The sequence below is a fragment of the Hirsutella rhossiliensis genome (assembly GCF_020360975.1).
Source record: "Hirsutella rhossiliensis strain HR02 chromosome Unknown scaffold00015, whole genome shotgun sequence".
NCBI classification, from domain to species: Eukaryota; Fungi; Ascomycota; class Sordariomycetes; order Hypocreales; family Ophiocordycipitaceae; genus Hirsutella; species Hirsutella rhossiliensis.
The window spans coordinates 1,102,766-1,122,014 of NW_025408681.1; the positions used below are offsets into that span (position 1 = coordinate 1,102,766).

A 19,249-nucleotide genomic window follows, 5' to 3' on the forward strand; every position below is an offset into this window, starting at 1 on the left:
AGAAGGGTAGGTGGTGTCGAGTTGGTAAAAATACCGCTACACCAAGCAAATGGGGGGGCCACTCCCAGTGCAGGCGTGGTTTTTGGCAAATCCCAGGTGGAGGACTTTAAATGTATGAGATACCTCAGGATACGATACTTGGCCTTGATGGCGACATAGATATGCATAACCGCCAAACTGGCGATAGCGTGATGAATATTTGACATGTATACTATCTTGGCCTCGTAACCATTGAAGCAGCTGTGTTAGTTATTATCATGATCTGTCTCGATTGCGTATAATGCCGAAGATTTCACGACAGTCGAAATGCTATAGGGTAAGCCCATGGCGGGTGGGTGAGATGACGCACGCTGGCTTTGGTGGAAGGCGCGGTGGGCGGACTCGCCTCGCGTCACTGATTAGAAAAAGTCCCCCCTCCATTCCACGCTCCTCGAAACCAACACTCCTCATGAGCTTGCGCTGCAGCAGCACCAAACTCGCCATTGGATAGTGAGCAGACGACATGGACGACGACTACGGCGCCGACGAGTCGCTCCTCGCCGCCATGGCAGCCGCGGCCGATGCGCCAAGGCCACGGCCGCCTGCCTCGGCAGCAGCTCAACCGTCGACGACGACGCCAATTCGGCAGCCCGTACCGCAAAAGATGCAGCGCCTCGATAGAGCACCCCCCAGCGAGTCTCCCGCGAGCAAGGTCCTCGTGCAGCCGGTGCCGCAGGCTCTGCCCCAGAGGCAGTCTGGCTCCACGATTCTCGTCTCTCCGCGGCAGCGCGGCAATCCCGTCTTGACTTGCGTCAGATCCATGCCGTGGGAGTACAGCGATATTCCGGCCGACTACGTTCTGGGGATCACGACTTGCGCCCTCTTCTTGAGGTGAGACCCCTCTCGAATGCGAGAGCAACATCAAGGGTTCGCGGCGTGGCATTGACAAGGTGTTCGGACAGTCTGAAGTATCACCGTCTGCACCCCGAATACATCTACACACGAATCCGGAACCTGCAGGGCAAATACAACCTCCGTGTCCTCCTCACCATGGTGGACATTCCCAACCACGAAGACTCGCTGCGCGAACTCTCCAAGACGTCCATGGTCAACAATGTCACCATCATCTTGTGCTGGTCGGCGGCCGAGGCGGCGCGATATATCGAGCTGTACAAGTCGTACGAAAACGCCAGCTTTGCAGCCATCCGTGGCCAGCAGGCGTCCACCTACGCGGACAGACTTGTCGATTTCGTCACCGTGCCCAGAAGCCTCAACAAGTCCGACGCCGTCGCCTTGGTCGCCAACTTTGGCAGCCTCAAGAACGCTGTCAATGCCGAGCCCGAGCAGCTCGGCATGCTCAACGGGTGGGGAGGGGTCAAGGTCAAGAGGTGGTGCGCCGCCATCGACGAACCCTTCCGGGCCAAAAAGGCGGCCAAACGGGGCATGCAGCCGTCTGGGGATCGGCCCCGAGGAGAGCAGTCGAGCGGACGGATCGTGGGAGAAGGTGCATCGAGACTGGAGCAGGCTGTGCCGCTGTCTCGGGTTCCCCTGAGAGACATGCCATCCGGAAGCCTGCCGGCAGATCAGGGCACGCAAGACGGAGTCGCGCCGAAGCAGTTTCAGTTCCTCGACGACGACGGTGAAGATGACGAGGCCCTACTCGCCGCGGCCTTGGAAGAGTCAAGAAAGACTGCCCAGCCTGCTGGTCCAGATCGCGCAGCCGACGGTCAAGAAGCCATGAGTGGGGGTGTTGCAGCAGCCTTGGCCAGGCTCCGCGAGAATGGCTGAGTGACGAAAGTCAGCTTGCCCAAGACATTCATTCACACGCAAGTATTTCACGTGAGCGGGCATCGGAAAGTCGACTTGCACCATGACAGAAGGCTGGACCTCTGAAATGAGCGGCGAATTTGCTGCAGAGCTATTATAGCCCGGCCACGTCGCCGGAGCTCCGATCCCGAGTGTTGCCCACTCTCGGCCGCCGGCATTGCTCAGCAGCTAGCGGGTCATTCTTCAAGCCTTCCCCACGGATCCCCGCACCGGAAGGCTTTTAGACTGGACTCGAGGGAATACAGACTGCATTGCTAGGGCTGAGCGACGCCATTCCTACAGCCGCGCTCTTCCATGTAGAGAGGAATATGCGAGGGATCGACCAATATGAGAAAGCCCATGCCACACTAGCTTGTGGCCAGCGAGTTCGTGGACAAGTTATCACACCGTCATGCATGGCTTGTCCGGTGGCCTGCCGTCATGCTCCCCGCGGTGCAGGATGACCTGGCCAAGCGCTTGTCTCGGGCGTGCCTCGCTGGATCGCACGCTTGAGATTGATAGTGGCCGGCTTCGCAAAAGCAAATGCGAATACGAAGTACGATGGAGGCGCCCGCAAACTCTCCAACACGCGTTCGCCGAATGCTTGCCCGGCGATGCGATGCCGCTTCTTCGCGACGGCAGTCCGCAGTGTGACGTCGGCGTGCTTTGCTTTTAGGCTTCTTGAAGAGGAAAAAAGAGAGAAACGGCGCTTCTTCCATCGCTGACGCTATTCTCAATGGGTAAAGCGCTATTTTGATCGTCAGGAGCTCGCCCGCAGGGTTACAGCCGACCCGATTCACTCGCCTCCCGCCATTGGTCAACCGGGGGGAGCGATCACAGCGGTAACTTTGTGATCTCATCAGATGATGGCAGGAGATATTGCCATCCCGGTTACCCGACGTGGGCACCCTCCAAAGATTCCGGACCTGACCTGCGCGGTCGCATGCCACTTCATCACAAGCACCGCGTCCATGAGCAGCTTAAGGAGAGCCATCTCCACGGCCCTGCCGCCGCGAGGGAGCAACGTCTTGTTCCCGCCAACGAGGGCCGACACGGCATGCGCGGCGCGCGCCGCTGTGCTGCGAGACAATGCCGACCCGGCCTTGATGTGTCACCTGCCGCCTCCCTGTGCCGCTTGCGCCAGAGCTTGCAATCCTTTAGCCTACATACTCATCATGCATCATGCAGGTGGTCTCTGGTGATGTAGACGCACGGCGCTCTCGGAAAGTTAAAGACGCAAGCCCTCCAAGGAAAAGCTAGACGGCAGGGGGTTATTCAATTCCTTGGCCCACCACCAATGTCTTGGACTCTCATTAGTAGAACGTTTAGAATACCACAGCCGCTGCCGTGCCGGAATCCGACGCGTGCTACGCGTCCCCCTTGAACTGGAATAAAAGGCCGTGTCTCGTCGCCCGCGCTCTTGTCTTGGCGGACAGCACCACGCCGACCGTCGACCGGACCTTTGCTTGTCGTACCAGAGCGAGCTGCCCACCCGGGGACCTTGCAGCATCATGCGGTTCACTACCGGCTCCCTTTTGCTCCTCGAGCTGGCCACCACCGTGCTGGCCGTTCCGTCGCCGGCTGCGAGCGCTGCTGAAAGGCGGCCAAGGCATGACAGAGAAAAAGCCGAGGCCGTCAAGCGCGCCTTCGAGATCTCGTGGGAGGGCTACTACAACTACTCGTTCCCCCACGACACTCTGCACCCAGTGAGCAACGGGTTCGAGGATGACCGGTGGGTGTGGGCCTTGCTCTATGGCCACAAAAAATGCATGACTGACGAGAGGTCCACAGGAACGGCTGGGGAGTGACGGTGGTGGATGCTCTCTCGACGGCCATTATCATGGGCGAGACGGGCATCATCCACCGGATGCTGGATCACATCGCCAAGATCGACTTCACCACCACGGCGAGGCCTGACGACCGGATCTCGCTCTTCGAGACCAACATCCGCTATCTCGGCGGCCTAATCTCTGGTATGGTCGCCGTGCTTACATCTTGCACTTTCTCCCTTGTTGCGCCCGCTGACCGCCGTGGTAGGTTACGACCTGCTCAAGGGCCCGATGAGGAACCTCAAACTTGACTCTCGCAAGGTGCAAACACTCCTGAAGCAGGCCGAGAGCCTCGCCGACACTCTCAGCTTTGCGTTTGACACTCCGAGCGGCATCCCGGACTCGGCCGTCTTTCTCAATCCTTCCAAACGCACCAGCGGCAGCAACGAGAACAGCCTCGCCGAGGCCGGCACGCTTGTGCTGGAGTGGACGCGGCTCAGCGACCTGACAGGCAACCCCAAGTATGCCAAGCTGGTCGACAGGGCCGAGTCTCATCTCCTTCGGCCCCGTGGCAGCCCCGAGCCCTGGCCCGGCCTGGTCGGCAATACGTTGTCAACGGCGGACGGCAGCTTCCTGAACAGCGACGGCGGCTGGTCGGGCGGCACGGACAGCTTCTACGAGTATCTCATGAAGATGTACCAGTACGACCCCGAGGCCTATGGCGAATACAAGGAGAGATGGGTGCTGGCGGCGGACTCGACCATGAAGCACCTGGCATCGCACCCGACGAGTCGCAAGGACTTGACGTATCTGTCACAGTTTTCTGGGCAGACCCTGGATCCCGTTTCGACTCATTGTAAGTGCCGCTGCTGTTGTCACTGAAGACACGCCCTCCAATACCTCCCCCTTAACGACGTGCCCCTTGGCTCGGTCGTCTATTTTCTTTTGAAGCCCGGGACGGACGCTAATGTAGAAAACCATAGTGGCAAGCTTCGCCGGAGGCAGCTTCATCCTTGGCGGCGTTGTCCTGAACGAAGCCAAGTACAAGAAGTTTGGGCTCGAGCTGGCCGAGTCGTACTTTAACAATTATCGTCAGTCTCCCTCGGGCATCGGGCCTGAGGTGTTTAGCTGGGTCGACGCGACGCTGCCCCGGGGAGGCGGCAACAACAACCCGCCCCAGTCGCAGCGCCAATTTTACGAGAAGTCGGGCTTCTACACGACGGCGGGCTCGTACATTCTGCGGCCCGAGACGCTTGAGAGCATATACTACGCGTACAGACTCACGGGCGACGACAAGTGGCAGAAAATGGCGTGGCAGGCGTTTGGGAGCATCAGCAAGGCGTGCCGGACGGGCAGCGGGTACGCGGAGCTCCGCGACGTGATGCAGCCCGATGGCGGGGGCTTCTACGACCAGATGCAGAGCTTCTGGATGGCCGAGACGCTCAAGTACCTGTACCTGATATTTGCGGACGAGTCCGAGGTGCAGCTGCAGCTGCAGGGCGGCGCCAAGAGCAAGTTTGTGTTCAACACCGAGGCGCATCCCCTCCGGATTCGCGGGTGAAGATCACCGGCAGTGAGAGGCCGGCGGAGGGGTTGGCAGCACGAGTAATTGCCCCGTCCAGGAGGACTCTTGCATAGCGGCGATGGTCTACGTTCAGAAACTGCACAAATGGGAGATGATTTGACTTTATTCCCAACCGACAAACTCGCGAGTCGAGAGCTACTTTGCCTCTGTTCTTTGTGTTTCCGTCCCAAGTGCCCGAAGCGGGAGACTGCATCGACGGCGTCTGCCAATCAAGTGCCGAGTCTCTGCCTCGGTGTGACTGGAGAGACGCGAGCACAGCACGCGAGGGAGAACCGGCAGCGGTGCTCGTATGAGACCCGCCTCGTGAGACAGGCTGAACGGTCGGTGAGACTGGTGGAAAAGGCCACGGCAGCACAAACGGCAGATGCGACTAGGGATGCATGCTTGAGACTATGGATAGTCGGCATGGCCGCTCACGTACTGTTCATTTATTCTCACGGACGCGCATAGAGAGAGATATATATACAGGATGCTGTGGCACGCGCACGGGATCGTATCTGCGGATGCGGCGACGAGAGCACGAGCAAGCATGTCAGTGCCGACAAGCCCATGGGACGTTGGTCCCAAGACGGTACCGGCGCCTCTCCTTCGGCGAACCTGGCCCGCGCCGCCTTTCGGTCCGGACCCGGACGCACGACCAACCACCCGGGGAAGGCCGCCCTTGGACTCCTTGGGAATGAAGAAACGGCTTCTAGACGAGGGCCTGTCTTCCTCACTTTCGTCTGCGTGCCCCACGCCCGGGCTGCTATATATGCCCGTCTCAAAAGCGCGGGCCGATGAAGGGCGAGGCGAGCCAAGGGAGGGCGGGCAACACTTACGACAAGGGGGAGAAGAAAGGAGCGAAAAAGACGACGGGAAGCAACCGGGGGAGGGGCGTCAAAACTCGCGGCTCTCGCCAATGTCGCACACGTCAAAGACGCCCGTCTCGGGGATGCCGCGGCGGGCCAGGGCCTCGCGCAGGCGGCGCGGGGGCTCGAGCACGTCCTCGAGGGTGAGGGCCCAGGTGCCCCAGTGCATGGCGAGGGCGGCGGCGCAGCGCGTGTCGCGGAACAGGTCGACGGCGTCGTGCGGGTCGGCGTGGACGGCGGAGAAGGCGGCGCGCGGGCGGTAGGCGCCGATGGGGATCAGCCCGAGGTCAAAGGGCCCGCGCAGCTCGCCGATCTGCTGGAACTGCGGGCACCGCGGGAGCGCCTCGTGCGCCGGGCCGTAGTCGGAGTCGTCGGCCGCCACGGGCCTGTTGTCGTCGGTGGCGCCCGCGAGCGGCGCGAGGATGCGCGGGACGGAGCGGTAGCCCGTGTCGCCGCCGAACCACACCGACTTGTCGCCCGAGCGCACCGCCCACGAGCACCAGAGCGTCGCGTCGCGGTCCAGCACGGACCGGCCCGACGTGTGCTGGCACGGCAGGCAGGAGATGCGCGCCGAGATGGCCTCACGTCGCCGTCCACCCGCCGCCGCCTCCCCCTCCTGGGGCTGCTGTCCCTCGTCGTGCTCCTCCTCGTCGCCCAGCCGGAGGGTCAGGTCGACGTCCTCCCACCAGTCGAGCTCCGTGACGTTGTTCAGCCCGCATGCGCGGAACCACTTCTCGAGCCCGAGGCCGACGAAGAAGTGCACGCGCGGGTGGCGGCGCTGGATCTCCAGCACCGACGCGTGCGACAGGTGGTCGTAGTGGCTGTGGCTGATGACGACGGCGTCGACGACGGGGATGTCGGCCAGGTCGCACGGGCGCGGCGTGTAGCGCTTGGGGCCCATGAAGGCCAGCGGCGAGCAGCGGTCCTCGAAGACCGGGTCGAAGAGGACGCGCAGGCCCGAGGGGAACTCGACGTGGTAGCACGCGTGGCCCAGCCACGTCGCCCGCAGCTTGCCCGGGCCGTCGCGCCGCCGCCCGGGCAGCCACTCGGGCTTGACGACGGGGACCGTGGGCGGCCGCGTGTCTGGGCGCTTGAGGCGGCCGGTGAGGAGGGGCCTGCCATGTCCCGCCGCTGCGTCAGTCCAGCTACCAAAGCAACACGCGTCGACTCGGCGTACCAGACAACGTTCCGGAACAGCGACACGAAGCCGACCGAGTTGGAGAAGGACGGATACGGGTTCTTGAAGCCCTTGACGACGCCGCGCTTGACCACGTAGTGCGGGTTCGAGGCCGCCTCGTCCGGCATGTTGGTCCGGCCGGGGACCTTGGACACGGTCATGGCCGTCGTCGTCGTCTTCGCCTTGGACGAGGAGGAAGAGCCGGCCTGGGGCGGCGTAGCGAGGGCCGTCGACGACTCCATCTGAGCGGCGCGTAGAGGGGTGCTCGTGCCGGACGCGGCCATGTTCTGCCAGAGCCTAGCGATCTGCCGGCGCACAAACCGCGGCATATGCAGAGGCAGGGGAGGAGGAAGAAAGGCCAACAAAGGAGAGGGGAGGAGGGGAGAAGGAGCGTCCGTATATATGAGCGGTCATCTGTCGAGCAAGAAGACGCAGGAATGTAGGATGATGCAAAGGGGAGAAGGGGAGCAGCAGCGCTCGAGCCTACTGGAGCCGGCGGTGCCGGACGACGACTTCTCGCGATGGCGTCGGGCGGGATCCTTGCAACGGGACTATTGCATGCGCCCGCAAGGCATGCTTTAGCGTCGCCCTGCATCATGGGGAGGGGGCGGAGGAGCGGAGCTGCCGAGGACACGGGGTCGTGCCAGGGCGCGCCAGAGTCCGGCACATCATTTCACGGAAGCGACAGAGTATAAGACACATGTTTGTTGGGCGACTTACCACCGAGCGGTGGTCGAGGCCCCTCGGTCGAGGCCCCGAGCAGATGACCATGTTCCTGACCCCCAGCAAAAGAAGATTGCAGCGGCACGGCTTGCGCATCGCTGATTCGCCGGCGTCTCGGGGGGTGTACGCATATCTTTTCGAGCGGAAGCCGTTGAATCCCGATGCCGGCTCCGAAGGGGTAATCTATGCACAAAGACACGGCTCAACGCTTGCATCAACTGCTCCTCGTGGCGGCAGACGACAAGGCTTCGGCCGCTCAGCTGTTTTGGCTAGTTGTCTCGCGGGCTGTCCCTGGTTCAAACAATCAAACCGTTACGAACAAAAAGCAAGTCCGCAATCCCGGGGACCCGCGTCTGTGCAAAGCCACCCACCCCGACACCGCACAACTCGACCAGCCCAAATATAGCCGTGCACCAACCCACCGGCACCCGCCCTCAGATGGCCAGGCGCTCCACCTTGTCCCGCAGCGCCTTGATCTGGCCGGCCAGCTCGCTGCCCTCGTTGCAGGTGATGCTGGCGGCAATCACGGCGCGGCTGACGCCACAGGCACGGCCGAGCATCGACTTGCACGGGACGTAGACGTAGGGCGTGCCCTTGTCCTCGCACAGCAGCGGAATGTGCAGCAGGATCGCCAGCGGCGCCGTGTCGGCGGCCAGGATGGCGATTTCGCAGGTGCCGCGGTTGAGCGTCTTGGTCACTGCGTCGACGGCGTCAGATGCTGTCGCGCGGAGGTGAGCGGGGAACCGAGACTTGCCTTCGTTGGCACCCTTCTTTACCTGGCGAATGTGCGCCGCCGACTGCAAGAGGTCGAGAATCTCCTGCGTCAGGGTGCTGTCGGCCAAGGGCCAAGCTTGCAGACGGTAAAGTCAGCGCCGCATCCAGGTTTTCGGAAGCAAGGGCCAGTCGTCTTCTTACCTGCGTTCTCCTCCTCCATAGTAGTGATGTGCCAAAAGGCTCGCCTGCAAAAGGTTCACTGCCCGTGGGAATAGGGAGGCGTAAAAGTTGGCGATGAGGAACGGCGACAAGGTGAAGAGGCGGAAAGGGAAGAGAAAAAAAAAAGAGATGGGGGGGCGAAATGGCTAAAAGAGGAAAGGCGCCCCACATTGAGCGACAAGGCTGAGGTGCGCCGGGAGTCACGCCTGGGTCACGTGCAGCGGATTCACCAACCACCGACATCCACTCACGCCATCATTCTCGCGACTGTCATGCCCACAATGCCATGCCCACAACGCCATGCCCACAACGCCATGCCCACAACGCCATGCCCACAACGCCATGCCCACAACCAGCCCATGCCGACGACAGTGTACGCGTAAGATTCATGACTCGTGCCTGCTAAATCAAAGTGGTATTCCAGTCCGCCATTATCCTTCGCACCGCTTCCCACAATGCTTCATCATCCAACGCCAACAATGCCGTCGTTTCCCAGCCCAACTGTCATCATCGCCAGCCCGTCTGTGCTGTATTTCGCCAGAGATGCCCTTTACGCATCCATGGCCTGGGTGTCGTCCTTGGCCTCATCCACGCCGAGCTCCTTCTCCAGCTCGTCCGTGACGAAGCCTTCGTACTCGTACAGGTTCTTCTGGATGTGAATCTTGAACTTGATGACGTCGTTGAGTATCCGGTCAATCTCCGTATGCAGCTCCTCCCGCAGAGAGCTTGCCCGCAGCACCAGCTGTTCGTACCTAAAGGAGACCACTGTTAGCTGGCTGACTCTGTCCGCGCTCATGGACGGCGGCGTACTCAATCGTCGTGTTGATCTCGCGCTGTTCCATGAGCTGCACCGACTCGCTCAGCCCGGCGCGCATTCTCGACAGCTCCTTTTCCATCTTTTCAATCTGCGCGTCCGACGCCATCTTCTGCGCCGTTGTCACCTCCCGGGTCTTCTCGTACTCCTCCTCCGCCGCCCTTACCCGGTGGTTCAGGGCCTCGACTTCGCTGCGCTTGTCTTCGATGGCCTCCTTGATGCCGTCGAGCAGTTCGTGGTCCTTCATCATGTCGTCCATGGCCGCGCTCCGACGCTCCGAGATTTCCTTGCGCAACGCCGAGCAGCTGCTCCGAATCTGGCCCCGGAGGTCCAGGTTGAGGATGTGCCCGGGCTGGTAGCCGGTGGTGGCGTCGGCCAGGAGGCGCTCTGCCGATGACGACGGCGCGCCGCCCGAGCCCTTGAGGTTGGACGAGCCGAACTCGGACCCGTCGTCGACCATGACCTGCAGCTCGTACTCGCGGCCCTTGGCGTTGGCCGCTGTCGCCGGGATGAGCGCAATTTGATAAGCCAGCGTGTTGTATTTGTCCACCATTCGCTCCAGCTCGTCGAGCTTCCGGCTTGCTTCCGACTCCCTCTCGGCCACTTTTCTCTTGACCTCGTCCAGCCTCTGGCTCGCCGATTCGACGCCTTTTTGTAGACGCTCCCGCTCAGCCGTCATGCGGTCGATATCCTGCATGCTGATGCCTTGAGCGTCCACCGACCGTTGAAGACCCCGTCGCTCCTCGTCCGCCTCCTTCAGCTCCTGTTCCAGCTTGTCAAGTTCTTCCTGGAGGACTTGAATGCGACTCTCGTACTTTTCCGACCTCTGTACCGCAAGCGTATTGTACTCTTCAAACTTGATTTTGTCCTCTTCCATAATCTTGAAGTGGTTGTCCAGGACGGCCGGGTCGGGCGTCGACTTTTCCAAATCACCAATCTCCTTGAGCAGCCTGGCGTTTTCGGCCTCGAGCATGTCCAGCTCGGACGTGAATCGTGACCTTGAGTGCTCAAACGCCGCCGCCATTGCCTCGACATGCGGGGCCAACACCCGCTCTGCGTCTTCGTCGCTCGTCTCCTCGTCCATGGAGAGCCAGTCCCTGTACGCGCTGCTGAGGAAGCCAAAGATGATGTTGTCGCCGCTGACGTCGACTCCCGCCTCCATGCAAGCTTCGTTGTACTTGTTGGCGGTGTAGCCGTCGAGCATCTGAGCGAGCTGCATCATCCAGTACAACAGGCCGAGAAAGGTGCTCCAGTTCTGTCCACCGACGGCGGCGAGCTGACTCTTGGTGATGCTCCTCTCAAACGGATACCTGAGCTGCTTTAGGATTGGCGGCACCTCCTGGTCAATGTTCTTGAGAAACTTGTGGCTGGGGTCGATCCGGTGGTAGAGCCATTGGAACATGTAGTTGAAGTCCTTTTGCGTAGGCGACTTCATGACGTTGGGCGACAAGACGTGGTTCATCTCGGCCTCGAAGTCGTGACGGGCCATGTACTCGAGCAGCTCTTGTCCGATGCGGGTCTGGAAAGACCGGTCCTTGAGAGGGCGGGGATCGCGCGGCACACCGGCTGGCTGCAGCGTCGTCTGGAAGAAGCTTTGGTGATGAACCAAGGCGCCACTCGACGACTGTCGTGGTCGGTAGACGCTGCTGCGCCTGTCGGCGCCGTCCATCGACGCCCTCGGGTTGGCGGGGGTGTGAGGGACCGAGGCGTAGGAGCCCTTTTGCTGCTGAAAGGACGATCGCTTGACGGACGAGAGGCCGAGGTCCGCGAGGTTGGTGCCCGAGGACGAGCGATGAAAGAGAGGCTGGCTGGGTCGCGATATGGCAAGGGAGTGTCTAGATCCCGACACGGACCGGACGTGGCCGCCTCCCGTGTAGTTGGGGTTGTTTGAGCTGGAGCGCTTCATGGTCGAGCCGGGTGCGGGAATGCCGGTGTTCATGCTGAGGCCTCCCAAGGTCTGCGGCGCGTCAGTCTACATGCGCTGGCGAAGCGACAGGGCAGGTCATACCTCTCGGGGTCTGCGGACGCTCCACAGGCCCGTGTCCTGTGACATGGTTGATTGCGCAGAGGCTCCCGGGGCAGTGGTGTCGGGCCAGGAACGATTGATTTGTTTCGTGGCGATGGATGAAGACGATGTGCGCTCTTCGGGAGGAGCAAATGGGCGGCGGTTGGCTTGTGGTGGTGCGGGAGAAAGCTGCGTTGCTCGGCAGGAAAGTAAACAAACGGGGGTTTGCAGAGACGTGATTGGGCGAATATTGGCGCTTTGGTGGAAAGCCGTCGCCGCCCAATCACGTGACCTCAACATCAAGGCCACTTCGGGTGTTAAGTTGCTGACGATGCTCCCAAATACGTACAGTGCAAAAGCCCACGTGGACAGAAATTGCAACGGCGATTTCTTCTTCGCGGATTACAGCTGACAAGAGAACGATGGCCACCAGAATCTTTGTTGTTTGGGCATGACCTCGAGGCAGGCTCGAGACGGCATCCGTGCGGTAGCTCACACGCTTCGCGGCTATGTACGCAACATGGCACTCGAAGTACTTTCTATGCGAGAATATAATGCCCGCCGCAGCAGAAGGGATAACTATGGACAATCAAGTTGCCTGTGAGCGCGAGACTGGCGCGGAGGCACGTGACCGAGTTCTTCAAGAGAGAAAGTGGGGCAAGGCTTCTCGCCTTTCCCTTTTCAGACCGAGAATTGCATTCATCAGCAGCCTCGGCCCAAGTCCAGCCCAGCCACCGCAGCCGAGTCCAACTGCCACCTCCTCCACCTCCGTCACTCTCGCAATCCACTATCGCCACCCACTGAGCGCAAAGTTTGCAGTTCGGTGATGCGGCGGGCAGCTTAAAGTCCATCATGGCTATTCGCGAGGACGTGGTGGCCTCGGCAGTGAGTCGGCTTCAATGCCCCGGCGTCGCATGCCGCCTCACCGTTGCAATGCTAACGGCCTCGGCTGTGACGCATCACAGGCACAGTGTTGGTTCCCCGAGACAAGGAGCCGAGCCGAGCTAAGCTAACACCCGACGCAGTTCTGCAGGACCCCAGCGTTGCCTCGTCGTCGGTCGAGAACAAGGTCTCCTTTTTACGAACCAAGAATCTGACCCAGGAAGAAGTCGACGCCGCTCTCGCCCGCGCCAACCCGGCACCAGCACCCGGCGCGCCTTATCCGCCCGCGCCCCCTCCCTCATACCATCAGCCCTATCCTCAATATGCGTGGCAGCAGCAGCAGCTACCGCCGCCCAGGAGGGACTGGAGAGACTGGTTTATAATGGCGACGGTGGTCAGTGGCGTGGGATACGGCCTGTACTCTCTGGGAAAGGTAATGCCGTTTCTGCGCGCATCGCAAGGAACCGAGGTGTAGTTGACACGACGGCGCAGCGCTACGTATACCCGCTCGTGGCACCACCCACGCCTGAAAGGTTGGAGCAGGACAAGAAGTCGATTGAGGAGCAGTTCGACAAGGCGTTTGCGCTGGTGGAGCAGCTTTCCAAGGATACAGAGGCGCTCAAGACGGCGGAGGTGCAGAGGACGGAGCGACTGGACACGGCGCTGGCGGACCTCGAGATGACAATGGCCGATCTCAAGGCGGCGAACCGTCGTCGTGAAGACGACGCACAGCGCATCCGCGACGAGGTGCAGGCCCTCAAGGATGCCATCCCCAAGGCCATGGACAGCCAGAAAGACGTCACGGACAACCGACTGCAGGAAATCAACAGCGAGCTCACCAGCCTCAAGACGCTCGTCAAGCAGCGCATGTCGTCGGGCTCGACGACGGCAGCCAGCCATCCTCCGCGGGCGGGGACTCCCAGCGGAAGCGAACGGGCCGGGGAGAGCGCCGGCAACGCGGCAGTGGGCGAGGCCACGAGCAGCAAGGGCCAGGCACAAAGCAGCGTCGGCAGGCCGTTGGGATCCGGCGGTGGCGGCAGCAACGGGACGGCGAGGGCGTCGATCCCGGCGTGGCAGATGGCGGCGGCGGCGAGCAGCATGGGCGCCACCAACGGAGCGGGAGAGGGGGACGGCAGCGAGCCGCAGGAAGAGGCCAGCGGCAGCCCCTAGCTTGGGGGCCTGATCACATGTTGGAGGCACTGTACAGTAACATGGGCTCTTGTATCGGAAACGGGAACTCAGCACGGGCGACTCGGAGCACATGTCTTGCCACATGGCACACTAGCTTGAAGCGTGTTAAAAGCCGGAACCAATCCCGCACGAGGCAAGCTTGGTGACGCTGATGATGGCGCAGGCTGGCCTGCATGCGGCTCTCCAAGATGGGGGCCACGGGGTCTTTGCTCGGAGGCCAGCGTTACGGATTTGCGCCTCGACAGAGGCCCGAGCCCCTGTGCCCTGGAGGCTTTACTCCGCAGAAGGGGGTGGGGGATCCACCGATCGACAGCCTCGGCTTAGAGAGAGGACCGGGCCGACGGAATTCGTCCGGGCGCTCCGTTCGCCGGGCCGTGATTCGGTGAGGGCTGGTTGCTGCGGCGCCGGTTCCGCTGCGTTTAGTCCACTTCCACGAGGAGGAAAGGGAGCAGACGTCACCTTTTTTCCTTCCTGCATACTTATTCCCTGTGTTTCATTTTTCCTTGACTTGTTCGGTTAGGGGGCCGTGTGGCGTCGCGTTCCTTTTACCATTTGTGCAAACTGCTGCCCTGGGCCTACCTATAACTGTACCTGGCGTGCGTGCTGCATCGTTGAGCTCGCTTGGCCGAACGGAGACGATCACGATAATAGACGACAACGACGACGACGCTTGCTGCTTGCAGCCTTCGCTACGGGGCCCCCGAACGTCTGCGAGAAGAAGAAGAACAACAAGGACGGACGAGAATACACAGGGCGCAAGGGAGAAATGGCCACGACCAGCATAGCGTCGACGCCGCCGCCGCCGCAGCCGCCGCCATCGGCCTTCCGGCGCAACGCCCGGCTCCTCTGGCTGCTGCTGCCGCGGGTGCCGCTCATGGTGCGGGTAGCGGTGCGGCACGCGCTGAGCCTGGCCGAGACGTCGGCGCACCTCGACGTGCGCAGCGCGGTGACGGTGGCGGTGCTGCGGTCGCTCTGCGAGCCCGACCCGGCGCAGTCCATCTCGGCGTTGCAGCGCAGCTCGCGGCGCGACCCGGGCGTCCGCGGCCGCATCTGGGTCAGCACGTACGCGTCGCCGCCGCCGCCCGAGGACGGGGCGCGCGAGGCGCTGGCGGCGGCGCTCGGGTCGCTGCGCGCGGCGGGGGAGGATGGCAGCGGGTCGGATCCGAGCTTCAGGATGCCCGACTACGCGCTCGTCGAGGCCGAGTGGACGGGCTACCGGGCCGGCGCGGAGCCCGACTCCCCCCCGCCGGGCGTGTCGGAGCGGGCCAAGTACGAGGCGCTGACGGGCGAGTGCCGGCACCCGACGACGACGGTGCTCTACCTGCACGGCGGCGCCTACATGATGTTGGACCCCGTGTCGCACCGGCCGACGACCAAGAAGCTGGCCAAGCTGACGGGCGGGCGGTGCTACTCGGTGCGCTACCGCCTGGCGCCGGCGCACGTCTTCCCCGCGGCGCTGCTCGACGCCTTTGTGTCGTACCTGACGCTGCTGTATCCGCCGCCGGGGGCCTTTCACGAGCCTGTGCGGGCCGAGCACATTGTGGTTGCCGGCGATAGGTGGGTATAAAATCTACTCTCCTCTACTGTCTACTCGCCTCTACTGTCTACTCTCCTCTACTGCCTACTCTCCTCTACTGTCTACTCTCCTCTACTGTCTACTCGCCTCTACTGTCTACTCTCCTCTACTATCTACTCTCCCTACTGTCTACTCTCGACCTCGACTAATACCCACCCACCTCCCTACCTGAATGCTGCATGCTGTATGCTTGTATGCTGAGGAAAAAAACAATTCCAAAAAAAAAAACAATTCACCCATGGGTACTACTACTGGCTGACACCTCGCTCCCAGCGCCGGCGGCAACCTGAGCCTCGCCCTCATCCAGCTACTCCTCGAGCTGCGCCGCACAACCACCCGCGTCCACTGGCACGGCGCCGCCCGCACCGTCCCGCTCCCCGCCGCCGCCGCCTGCAGCTCGCCGTGGATGGACCTGACGCACAGCGCCCCGCCCTTCGCCGCCGACGCCCCCGCCGCCTTCGACTACCTGCCCAAGCCCGCCACCGTCGCCCGCTGCCCGCCCGCCCCCTGCCGCCTGTGGCCCGCCGACCCGCCGCGCAAGTACCTGTACGTCGAGCACGCCGCCGCTGCCGCCCACCCGCTGGCCTCGCCCGCCGCCGCCCCCCGCTGGCACGGCGCCCCGCCCGTCTATCTGTGCGCCGGCTGGGAGCTGCTCGGCTGGGAGACCCGCTTCGCCGCTCAGCACCTCGTCCGCCAGGGCGTCCGCGTCGTCTACGAGGAGTACGAGGCCATGCCGCACTGCTTCGCCCTCGTCCTGACCCACACGCCCGCCGCCCGCCGCTGCTTCGACTCGTGGGCCGCCTTTATCCGCTCCGCCGTCGATGATCCGGCCGGCATCCAGTCCTCCGCCACGGGCATCAAGGCCCGCTCCCTCGACCAGTATCCCCTGCGCTTCGACGACCTGGCCGACGTCTCCCACGCAGAGGTGTGCCGTCGCATCGCCCTCAAGGCCGCCGAGGGCGTGCATCCCGCCGCCCAGGCCAAGCTGTGAGAGCCACTTTTGCTATTTGTAACTGTTTCTTGCTCTACCTCGTCGTTCCCCTTCCACCCGCACATATGGTCCGAAGGCGAGGCGAGGCGTTTGGTGTTTGGCGTTTGGTCGGGGCCATGGACAGACCACATGGCAGACTCCCACAAGTAACACGCATGACATGGCAAACTCGGGGCTACAAAGCATATACACGGAATGGCAAAGTCTGACCAGGCACAATTACACCCATCTTTTCTTCTATCGGCGTCTCCCTCTAGCTCGTTCTTCCTCCAAACGGCGAGTAAATGCCCATTACTCCACAAATACGTGCCGCCGAGCCTTGCGCTCGACCATTAGAAGCAGAGAGACCCTTCCCGCGAGGCACACCGCCGCTGCTCTAATTGCTTCATCGGACCCAGTCTCCATGCAGACTCTTTCCTTGGAGCTGTCGACCTTGGCTAGCCTGCGATGAGGTCATGTTCCATGCATTGCCCCAAATCTCCGCCGCTAGAGACCCGGCCATCGTCGTCATTATTTCCCTCCCCAGTCGTCAATTCGGCCTCTGCTTATGCCTTGACCTTGTACTCGCGCTTGAACATCTCGTCAACCTTGTCTAGGTAGTAGGTACCAGGCACAATGGTCGACGGGTCGCCCTTGGGGGTGTAGTCCTTCTGGAGATGGGCTTGCTTGCGCAGCTCGCACATCTGTCACCGACGGTCAGTAAATACTTCGTCGTGAACGCGTGAACGTGCCAAGATGCATCATGCTCACCTGCTCATACGTCTCGGGAGGCACGCAGCGACGGGCCTCGAGGCGCGCGGGAACTTGCAGTGCCTTGGCCATTTTCTCCACGCTGCCGTTGACGCGGAACGACATGAAGCTCGAGGCAAGGCCGGAGCCGTAGCTGAAGACGCCGATGCGTTTGCCCTCGAGCGCCTTGCTGTCGACAAAGCCCAGCAAACTGGCCAGGCCGCCCCAGACGCTGGCGCAGTACATGTTGCCGCACATGGTGGCGACCTGGATGGCCGGGTTGACGCGCTCCTGGAACTTCTTCTTGGCCAAGCCCATGAACGTCTTTTCGACGAGCTTGTCCGTCAGCGACCTTTCGTAGTCCATGTCGCGCAGCTCGGGCGCCACCTCGGCGAAGACGGGGGCGTCGGGGTTGTTGAGGAAGTCGTGGTAGAGGAGGCGGGCGTAAGACTTCTGCACCAGCTTGCACGTGGGGGCGTGGAAGGCCATGTAGTCGAAGCGGTCAAAGGCCGTCTTGTCGCCGGCGGCATGGCCGTTGGTGGTGGTGCCATTGGTGGTGGTGCCGTTGGTGGTCGACTTGGCCTCGCGCCGGCAGTAGTCGCGGTAGGCGGCGTCGAGGGCCTTTGTGTAGCAGGTGAGGGAGAACTGGCCGTCGACGTAGGGGTACTCGCTCGTCAGGTCGGGCTTGTAAAAGTCGTAGGCGTGCTGCATGTAGGTGCCGCGCAGGCTCGTGTCCATGGCAAGGGGGGCATCGGGGCCAATGAGCATGGCAACGGCGCCGGCGCCGCCGGTGGGACGAGCATTGCCCTTTGCGTAGAGGGCAATGTCACCGGCGACGACAATGGCGTCACGGCCGTCCCAGGCCGACGACTCGACCCAGTTGACGCTGTTGAAGAGGGCGTTTGTGCCGCCGTAGCAGGCATTGATGGTGTCGACGCCCTCGAGGTTGGTGTTGTCGCCGAAGAGCTGCATGAGGACCGACTTGACCGACTTTGACTTGTCGAGGAGGGTCTCGGTGCCGACCTCGAGGCGGCCAACCGAGTTGGGGTCGATGTTGTATTTGCTGAGCAGCTTCGAGGTGACGGTGAGGGCCATGGAGTAGATGTCTGCGAGGTGTCAGCAGACGAGACGTCGCAGGACAATGGTCGGGGCAAACGCACCTTCGCGGTCGTCGCAGAAGCTCATCTTGGTCTGGCCGAGGCCAATGGTGTATTTGCCGGTGGCGACGCCATCGAACTTTTCGAGCTCGCTTTGCTCGACGTACTGCAAGGCGGGAGGGAATTGAGAGCGTTAGCCATATGACTTTGATTGGCCAGCGAGAGGCGAAGGGGAGAGGAGAGGGAGAGCAGCTAGGCGAGGGACGCTCAAATCAGGCACAGACGGCCGTGGAAGAGAGCAACGCTCTTGTACACACCTGGCTGGGGAAGTAAATCTCAATGGCCTTGATGCCAACGTTTTGAGGTCTGGAGGCCATGATGACGGGGTGGTGCGTGGTGGTGAAGAGCGAGAAAGGTCGAGCAGCAGAGAGAGAGAGAGGTGTTGAAGGAGAGAGAAGAGGTCGGGCCAAGATGCGGCGCGTTTGCTGGAGGGGGAGGGGTATGGGAATAGGGCACTGGAGGCACTACTAATGTCAGGTACCTTAAATACCGGGTGGGAGAGACTTCAATTGGGGAGCGTCACTGGGCGGTGGAGGGGCATGCATGCATGGAGAAAGGAGAGAGGGGCGCGGGATATTAAACTCGATGGAAGCAGCAGATTTGTCGTCTCATCCTTCTCACCTGTTCCTGGGGACTCTTTACGGAGTAAACAGCTCACGCTCCCCCCCCTTTTTTTTTAATTGCTGTTAGGGTCTCGACAGGAGTTTCGGGAGTGTGTACGGATAGGGACTGTAACTTTGTACCTTGTCAGAACCTTGTCAGAGACCTGTCAGTGCACAAAACAGCTTGGGTGCACGTGCATGTACCTGGTACAGGAGTCATGGGCGTCACTGCCAGTCCCCAACAGGCAAAGTCCGATGATCGGCCCCAAAACCCCTCTTACTAAGCCACACACACCGGCGCCCCCACTCGGTCAAGACATCTTATCAGTCTTCAACGTCGCGCATTGAGCCTCGTCTCACGAGGTCGGCCGATGCCCTACTGATTGATACCTTGATAGTACGCCGCGTCTGCAGGCCCACCATACTCACAATTGTCTCGCGCCAACACGCATACCAGGTGTTGTGGGTGCCTTCATCCTCCC

The 19,249-nt window shown here is 61.8% G+C and overlaps 8 protein-coding genes across 8 annotated transcripts; 4 read left to right on the forward strand and 4 right to left on the reverse strand.

Annotated features, from left to right (window-relative positions):
- Positions 1–502: 502 nt before the first annotated feature.
- On the forward strand, positions 503–1,767 carry HRG_10300 (binding domain of DNA repair protein ercc1 (rad10/Swi10); the record flags this gene model as incomplete). The annotated part of the gene is made up of 4 exons (XM_044868771.1): positions 503–631; positions 704–870; positions 942–1,483; positions 1,562–1,767. 4 exons carry the CDS (start codon positions 503–505, stop codon positions 1,765–1,767), a joined length of 1,044 nt encoding a protein of 347 aa, XP_044716126.1.
- A 1,529-nt stretch (positions 1,768–3,296) lies between these two features.
- On the forward strand, positions 3,297–5,115 carry HRG_10301 (glycosyl hydrolase family 47 protein; the record flags this gene model as incomplete). Its single annotated transcript, XM_044868772.1, has 6 exons — positions 3,297–3,358; positions 3,404–3,517; positions 3,577–3,758; positions 3,823–4,075; positions 4,130–4,410; positions 4,538–5,115. The coding sequence occupies 6 exons, from the start codon at positions 3,297–3,299 to the stop codon at positions 5,113–5,115; spliced, it is 1,470 nt and encodes a 489-aa protein (XP_044716127.1).
- A 900-nt stretch (positions 5,116–6,015) lies between these two features.
- HRG_10302 (beta-lactamase superfamily domain-containing protein) lies at positions 6,016–7,406 on the reverse strand (the record flags this gene model as incomplete). The annotated part of the gene is made up of 2 exons (XM_044868773.1): positions 6,016–7,102; positions 7,165–7,406. 2 exons carry the CDS (start codon positions 7,404–7,406, stop codon positions 6,016–6,018), a joined length of 1,329 nt encoding a protein of 442 aa, XP_044716128.1.
- Positions 7,407–8,321: 915 nt separating this feature from the next.
- Positions 8,322–8,821, reverse strand: HRG_10303 (ribosomal protein l7Ae/L30e/S12e/Gadd45 family domain-containing protein; the record flags this gene model as incomplete). Its single annotated transcript, XM_044868774.1, has 3 exons — positions 8,322–8,584; positions 8,642–8,737; positions 8,803–8,821. The coding sequence occupies 3 exons, from the start codon at positions 8,819–8,821 to the stop codon at positions 8,322–8,324; spliced, it is 378 nt and encodes a 125-aa protein (XP_044716129.1).
- A 549-nt stretch (positions 8,822–9,370) lies between these two features.
- On the reverse strand, positions 9,371–11,687 carry HRG_10304 (HEC/Ndc80p family domain-containing protein; the record flags this gene model as incomplete). The annotated part of the gene is made up of 3 exons (XM_044868775.1): positions 9,371–9,572; positions 9,631–11,591; positions 11,643–11,687. The coding sequence occupies 3 exons, from the start codon at positions 11,685–11,687 to the stop codon at positions 9,371–9,373; spliced, it is 2,208 nt and encodes a 735-aa protein (XP_044716130.1).
- An 804-nt stretch (positions 11,688–12,491) lies between these two features.
- Positions 12,492–13,691, forward strand: HRG_10305 (peroxisomal membrane anchor protein; the record flags this gene model as incomplete). Its single annotated transcript, XM_044868776.1, has 3 exons — positions 12,492–12,524; positions 12,673–12,954; positions 13,014–13,691. 3 exons carry the CDS (start codon positions 12,492–12,494, stop codon positions 13,689–13,691), a joined length of 993 nt encoding a protein of 330 aa, XP_044716131.1.
- A 787-nt stretch (positions 13,692–14,478) lies between these two features.
- On the forward strand, positions 14,479–16,279 carry HRG_10306 (alpha/beta hydrolase fold domain-containing protein; the record flags this gene model as incomplete). Its single annotated transcript, XM_044868777.1, has 2 exons — positions 14,479–15,269; positions 15,562–16,279. 2 exons carry the CDS (start codon positions 14,479–14,481, stop codon positions 16,277–16,279), a joined length of 1,509 nt encoding a protein of 502 aa, XP_044716132.1.
- A 545-nt stretch (positions 16,280–16,824) lies between these two features.
- HRG_10307 (hydroxymethylglutaryl-CoA synthase) lies at positions 16,825–18,482 on the reverse strand (the record flags this gene model as incomplete). Its single annotated transcript, XM_044868778.1, has 4 exons — positions 16,825–16,962; positions 17,030–18,114; positions 18,169–18,271; positions 18,423–18,482. The coding sequence occupies 4 exons, from the start codon at positions 18,480–18,482 to the stop codon at positions 16,825–16,827; spliced, it is 1,386 nt and encodes a 461-aa protein (XP_044716133.1).
- Positions 18,483–19,249: the final 767 nt, after the last annotated feature.